This window comes from Pteropus alecto, unplaced genomic scaffold (assembly GCF_000325575.1).
Source record: "Pteropus alecto unplaced genomic scaffold, ASM32557v1 scaffold199, whole genome shotgun sequence".
NCBI lineage: Eukaryota > Metazoa > Chordata > Mammalia > Chiroptera > Pteropodidae > Pteropus > Pteropus alecto.
Window position 1 is genome coordinate 686,604 of NW_006442489.1, and position 7,198 is coordinate 693,801.

Consider the following 7,198-nt stretch of genomic DNA (forward strand, 5'->3'; position numbering starts at 1 on the left):
AATTGTGAATATTTTGTGCGAGGTACTTTATAACTAAGTAAATATCAATATGGTCTCATGATTGCCTATTTTATTCAATGGGTTATATTATTCATTGCTATTATTGTTTATTTTAATGCTCAAATTGTCCAACTGTGGCCAGTGGGAGCCCCTTCAGTGTGGCTCCTTGACCTTTGGACATGTCCCTATCAATCTTGGAGTGGTTCCTCACTTCCTGATGCCACATGTTCAGGCTTATCTTGTACTATCCCCACCTCAGCTCTGGAATCAACCACTTCCCCAAGGAGCCCTGGTTCCTTCAGAGGAGATGTGGTGCTAAGTGTGCACATTGCTTTGGGGTGTCATTGCTCAAACCAGGTCCTCTCAGTGGACGGAGTGGGGATTGTAGTCATATATGCATGCATGTATACAATGTACACACATGTTTATACCTACATTTATTTATCATATATTTATTTACATTGAAACCATAAGTAATGCTCCTATCTCTACTTCCAGTTCAATACCACAGGATTTATTCTAGTTTTCTTCCTTTCTGTATTTGTACTTCCCTTCTTTAATATCAAAAAACCTGAATCTCATTATTATTCATATCTATTTGATCAGTTTCTCCAAAGATCACCAATCTGTAGTCACTGTGCCTTATCACATGGCCCCTGCTAGGGCTCTAGCACCCACTCTGGGCCTTCTCTCTCCTCCTGGCCATGGGCAGGGGCCAGCCTTTTCCATCAAGGGTTCTGATACTTACATAAGCTGTCTCCCAGGTAAAAATCCTTCTCATTTTGTCTGGGCTCTGACAGCCTGTGCCAGGCTGCCCCACTGCAGGGACACTGTCTCAGCCTGCTTGAACTCTGATGCCATCCTTCGTGCCACTGCCTTTTCCCTTCTCCCAGCATGGGCTCCCCCTCACCCTGCTCAGACTGACTCTCTGGTCTGGGCCGCTGTAGTTCCCTCACCCTCTGCACAGACGTACGCTGCTCAGCCCTACAAGCTGCTGCTTGACTGAATCGTTCGGGAGGGGAGTAATGTACTACAAAGAATGTTTTAAAAAGATAACTGCAGCTACTGTGTGGAGAACAGCCTGTAGGAGGGCTCCACTGGCTTGGGGAACCTGTGTGGAGGTGGCCAGGAGAGGTGTTGGGCAGAGCCCAGGGTGGGGGCAGTACATGTGGAGCAGATGACAAGACCCCATGGTACCCTGCTCATGTTGTTGGAGGAATTAAGTGTGAGGGCCGAGTTCCTGGTGTCAGCAGCTGGTGTCAGGGGCCCTTTCTCCTGAGCTGGGGAGTCTGTTGAGTTTGAAGATCTGTTAGAAAGTCTAGGTAGAGGTAGGTCTTGGGCAGTGAGGAATTTAGCACTGGGCATGAGAAATAGAGGTGGAGATTTGAGAGCTTTCTGGGAAAGTGGCTAGTTAAACTAATAAGAGGGGATGAGATCTCTTAGTGATAAGACAGAAAGAACAGAGAGGGGAAGATCCTGTGGCTGCAGGGAGATGGCATTTCATGGGTTGTGAGAAGCCTTATGGAATATTTTGAGTTATAATGCAACTTTGATCAATCTCTATAGAACCTTCTAAAACACAGTCAACTTGTATGTCAGTTTGAACATTTTCAGTGACTAGGAGACATTATTTGTTGGACATTTGTAATTGGCTATTTCCCCTTATTTTAAAAGGTAGAAATCTGCCTATTAATTTTCATTCATTGGTCTCATGTAGTGGTATCCTTTGTCATCATTTCCTACCAGGTGTCCTTTTGCTCTGCCAGAAATTACATGTCTCACCATCTGTTTGGTTTTTTTACTCCTTAAAATCCTTCAGTAGCTGTTTGTGTCTCTTGGTCCAGCTGAACTAGGGGCTAGGCTCCTAGAGGGTGCCTGTTCAGCATGGGCATGTTTGATTTCTATGCTGGGTGCAAGGAGAACCGAGAGCCATTGTCATGTCTCTTAGGGCAAAGACATGTTCTTTTAACATACCCAGGTTTGTTTTTTTTAATTTTAACATGAACCTCTCTCAGATCTCGCACATTTGAAATATTTTAAATCTAATCAGAGGGTTTGGGATTTATTCTGGTTGGTCTGTGCTAGTTTTATCCCAGCATTCTGCGGTTAATGTCACGCTAGGCCTTGGCTTCATGTCGTATCTTCCTCAGATGTGATTTCTGCTTCTTTATGTTGAGCCGGGTCATCCAGAGGTGTGCCTACATTGCGGGTCTGATGGACATCACATGAGGGCTGTTGGACAGCTGCTGTCCTTGTTCTGGGTTAGCCTTGCGTCTTTGCATGCAGGAGACAGGAAGCTCTTTGGCCTGACTACACAGGGTGTGGGGTAGGGGTGACCTGCTGTGAGACATGCCTGATTCTGGGAGTGTAGCTGGTTTAACCTGGTTCTGTCCTATGTGGCCTTCCTGTCACTGGAGGAGCTGGGCCCTTACTAGATGGTGAGGGACTTCGAAGTCTGTTAAAAAATAAAATTCAACTGAGTAAATTTTAAAAAGCTTATTGGCTTTTTTTCCCATTGATTCATGAACTGGGTATAATGTAGTCTTACAGGTAGAAAGGAGCTCCAAGGAGCTGTACAAAAATGAAAGACTTTTGTAGGCAGAAGGGAATGGGAACAAGGAGGTCATACTAGGTAAAAAGCAGGTTGGTTATTGTAAGGTCACTTTCCTTTAAGGGACAGCAATGTTCTGGCAGGCAGATAGCCTAACTGATAAGGTGGTTCCTTATTGACTGGTTAATATTCCATTTCTGGGAGAGTCCAAAGTGTAACTGAGTTAAATCTTGGTTTGGTGACATGGGTTATCATCGGTGACTTTACTGTGTGCCTGTTGTCTTGTTTTTAACAGATCAGATCTAATTACATCCTTCTCTTAGAAGGTAAACTCCCCTCTTACTGTGCTTCCCTTCCAGCTGTTTAGTCTGGAGATGGTAATGAAGTTTGTGCCACGTTATAGACTCGTCCTAAAACTCAGCGACAGTGGGGCCTTCTGGAGAAGCCTGCACAATCCCGATGGGCAGGTGGCCACCTACGTCAGCGAAGTGCATGAGCATGATGGGCACCTATATGTGGGCTCTTTCAGGGCCCCCTTTCTCTGCAGACTCAACCTTCAGTCTGTTTAGTGGCCCCGACACAGCTCTGATCACAGTTGGACCAGGAGTTGCCACACTGGATACCACACCTGGTCCAGAAGGCACCATGGACACAGGCCATCCCACCTGAACTCATTCTTGGAAGTATGATGTGACCCTGCGGTTGTGCAGGCCCCTGTGGGACAGCCCTCACCTGGGTTTGACTTTGCATTTAGAGGGTAGCATAACATCTGCTATTGGGAAGATAACTTGAGTAAAGCCATTTTCTCTTTAAAAATCCTTTCTAAGTACAGTACTATCTAGGACTTAGGAGGCACCATGCACTTTCAGCAGGCCTCAGGGTTCGATGGGTAGAGCAGTGGATGAGCTGTCCAGGGCATTGTTTTAGCTATTGGTTCTGTCTTGCCAGCCTCAGTGTCATTATTGTAAAATGGGATAATGCCTACCTTAGGGAAGGGGCACAGAAGGGTGTTTTATTTGATAATTTGCTATGGTGAGATGCATATATAGTCTTATTAGGTTTAAAAATGTGATATGCTTTTGTTGTAAACAGGATTTGCTTTAATGTGAGTTACTAACATGTTTTTAGAATTAAATCAAGTGGTTCATTCACTGTGTGCTTCTTTATTATATATTATAAAAACTGTATCAGGATTCAGTTATTGACTTTTATAGGACAGAGGTCCCATTTTGAGATTTTTTTTTATCAACACACACTTGCAGAGTGGTCAATGGTTTTGAAAGTGTTTTCACATACTCTGACCTTTTACTGATGCAAGGAGATGTGGCCTGGTTTACAAATAGGAGCAGAGGCTGGTGGAGAAATGACTTGCCCAGTGTCATAGCCCACATACAGCTGAGCCAGGACCTGTGCTGTGACTGTGGAATCTTCTGGGGAATCTGGGAGATAAGGAAGAGGCAGGGTGATGTTGCAAGGACCTGGCTCTGTGGTGGCTATCGCCCAGCCCAAGGGTCAGATCTTGGCTGCACGTCAGAGTTTTTTGGGATGACCATGTCTCTGGGGTAGGCTGGGCATCAGTGTGGTTTTGTTTCACAGGTGGTTCTCGTGGACAGTGGATAGCCTGGGCCCATCTGCAACCTCAAGAGGGGCTAGGCTGGGTGGACATCTGGAGCAGGGGGCAGTATAGCTGAATCCCTGAGTCTGTGTGTAGCTGGTGAAAAGGTATGGAGGAGCATTGCTAGGGAAAAGCTTAAGAACAGGTGTCCGCAACCCGTGGGCTGTGGATTGGTACTGGTTCGTGGCCTGTTACTGGGCCACACAGCAGGAGGTTAGCAGTGGACTAGCATCACCACTTCAGCTCTACCTCAGATCATCAGGCATTAGATTCTCATAGGAGTACCAGTCCCTGGTTCTGAGGAGGAATTTTCCACTCAAATGGCTAACCTTGTAATTAGCTTTTTGTTTTGATTCTATAGACATGCTTGCTGCATAGGTCGAAGGGCAGAGTAATCTCGAAATCAACTGAAGACTCGCCCTCCCCTTTGCTTGTTCCGTCTAGATAACAGATGTATCCCCTTTGCTTGTTCTGTCTAGATAACAGATGTATTGCAGATAAGCCCTATAAAAGTAAGGTTACCCCTGAGCTCAGGGCCCAGACCTTCAGAGGAAGGAACTTCCCTAGTTCCTCTGGGACCACCAGTGTAATAAACCTGAATTCTCCAACTCTCCGAGTGATACTTGGTTTCTCGCTGGCCTGGTTTTATGACATTTCTGCAACCATTCCAAAAAGGTTGGAGACCACTGCTCTAAAACACTAAGGCCAGGACCGTCTTAGAATTTCAATGATTTTGGTGGTTTGTTCAAGTTTGAGAAAGTGCTTCTTTTTGGTCATAGTTTTGGTATGTCTTAGAATCATGAATACTTTACATTTTCTCAGTGACAACATTAGGTGATGAAACAACTTCCCTCTGAGTCAGAGTAAAGCTAATGAGTTTTCAAAGACAGGTGGAATTGGGTTGGCAATACAGGATGTCAGGTCATCACTGTTTGACATCTCGTACTTGTAGTAAGGTACACCATCTTCACATGGGTGTTTGGTTTTACCTGTTTGAATCCACCTCAGGGCTCTGGTAGTTCTTTCTCAGGTGGGGCTTTGGTGTGTGAATCTGAAGAGAACAATCTCTTTAACAGAGTTATGATGATGAAAAAAGTGGAGCCGGCACAGTCGAGTGTACATAGTGCCTGCAGGGCCTGCTCTCCAGGCAGCTGGAGCAAAATGTTTACAGTGGTTTTGTTAGTGGATGCATCTCTGTGAGAGTCAGAGGTGTGCCAGCTGCTGGCTTCTAAAAATCAAGGTGGCCTCACAGTGGCTCACTACCCAGCCCCTTTCCTTCTGGTATCACCATGGTGAGTTTAAGACTTATTTAAAGACAAGCATTTACTTCTGTGAGGTACAATATGTAAAACAGATTGGGACTGGGGATGATAGATGGTGAATGTCTTATAAAGTAGAGCCCCTTTCCACCTGGAATTCAATCCCAGAAGTCCCCATGGAGGGAAGATTTGCAGAAACCTGAGGTTGGGAGCACATAACCATGGGCTTCGGTGGTGGCTGTTTTGCCTTAGTTCTAAGACTTCTCTCTGTTTACCTTATAGGAGGGGGATAAATACATTGCCCTAAATGATGTTTTGGCCAATACAGGTTCATATTCAAACCTGAGAGTTTTGAGATTGGGATTTGAAGGGTTTTCTTCTCTCCTAGGAGAGAAGGTTAGCCAAGGTTAGCCAAAGTGGTATGGGGGAGATTTCATATGCAGTTCCAAGCAAGGGTGTTGTGAAGCTGCTCTCCCCCACAGCTGCGTATGCATTCTCATTTCCGATGCTGAATATAAGGGCAGTGTTGGGGTGGGGGAGCGTCTGGAGGCCTATGTTATTTTAAGGACAGGCCTGGCCTGGATGGACTCTGGTCCATATTTAAATGTAAATGAGGACTGCCTGGGAGCTCAGAGTCTGTGGTCTTCCCTTCATTTGCTACACCATCTTGCATAAATCATGAAGGCCCCCAGGCCAGTCTGGCTCACACTTCTGGTGTTGGTGTTCTTGCTGTCTTGTTGACTTATGGAGTCAACAGCCTGGGTGAACTCGTCCATCTTTATGAAAAGATTGCCTTCAGGGGCCTTCAGAATCATAGGGTAGATTAAATGTCTTGTGACATAGTTGCTACCACTGTCCCTGAATTAAATGACCAGAAGGAAGTGAGTCAAGGCAGCAAAAAAATTGAGGGTTTGAAATTATAGTTACTCTCATCACTGAAGGAGGCTGAGTGAGGGTCATTCATTTTGGTTATTCACATTGATCAAGTTTACGATAGCATGTTAAATTGCCATACTTAATGCAGATTTTCTCTTTCCTATGAATTATCAAGTCCATATTTTTTAAAGGCAAGAACATATTTTGTACTAATCCATAGTCTGAAGAGGGCCTGGAAAGGAAGAAGTCCAAAGTGAGGAGCCTCTGCTTTTGCATGGGGCTCACTGGAGCAGCTTGTCCAGGGTCCTCTCTTAGCTCTGAGTGAAGCCTCGGGGCTCTCTAGCCTTCAGCAGCTGCTGGGCTGCTTCTTTGTGGTCTAGCCTTGCACTGCTTCCAGTCAAATGCAAGATCTGAATTTTACAAGGACCTGGGGCCTTCCAGGCCACAGCGGTCTCCTCCTTCTCCCATACCCCCAGTGCAGCATTCCACCCTGACCTTGTCTTCCCTCTCCTGGGTGGAGCTCTGTGTGTGTGTGTGTGTGCGCGCGCGCGCAGGCGCGTGCTCCTTTACCTAGGTGGTTCTGTGTTGGGGAGCTCCCTCTCCTGAGTACATTGAGTCTGTGTGTTGCTCCTACTCTGGGTGGTTTCTGTGTGGGTTGCTCCATGTCCTGAGAGGGTTCATGGGGGTACTCCCCTTCCTGGATGGGGCTGTGTGTGTGCCCCCTCTTCTGGGTGGGTTTGTAGGGAGGGTGCTCCTCCTAGGTGGGTCTGTGTGAAGGGTGCTCCCTTTGGGTAGGGCTGCGTTTGTGTAGGTGTTCCCTCCTGAGGATCTATGGGTAGGTAGTGCTCCGTCTTGGGTGGGTCTGTGTGGGGGTGCTTCTTCTGGGTAGGGCTGACC

The 7,198-nt window shown here is 46.3% G+C and overlaps 1 protein-coding gene across 1 annotated transcript in view; it reads left to right on the forward strand.

Moving 5' to 3' along the window:
• Positions 1-3,702, forward strand: part of APMAP (adipocyte plasma membrane associated protein) — a 33,102-nt gene extending 29,400 nt beyond the window's left edge. Inside the window, 1 exon segment of the mRNA XM_025039606.1 lies at positions 2,911-3,702. Within this exon segment, the coding sequence (XP_024895374.1) occupies positions 2,911-3,120 (210 nt within the window). The 3' untranslated portion in view covers positions 3,121-3,702.
• The last annotated feature ends 3,496 nt before the right edge of the window (positions 3,703-7,198 follow it).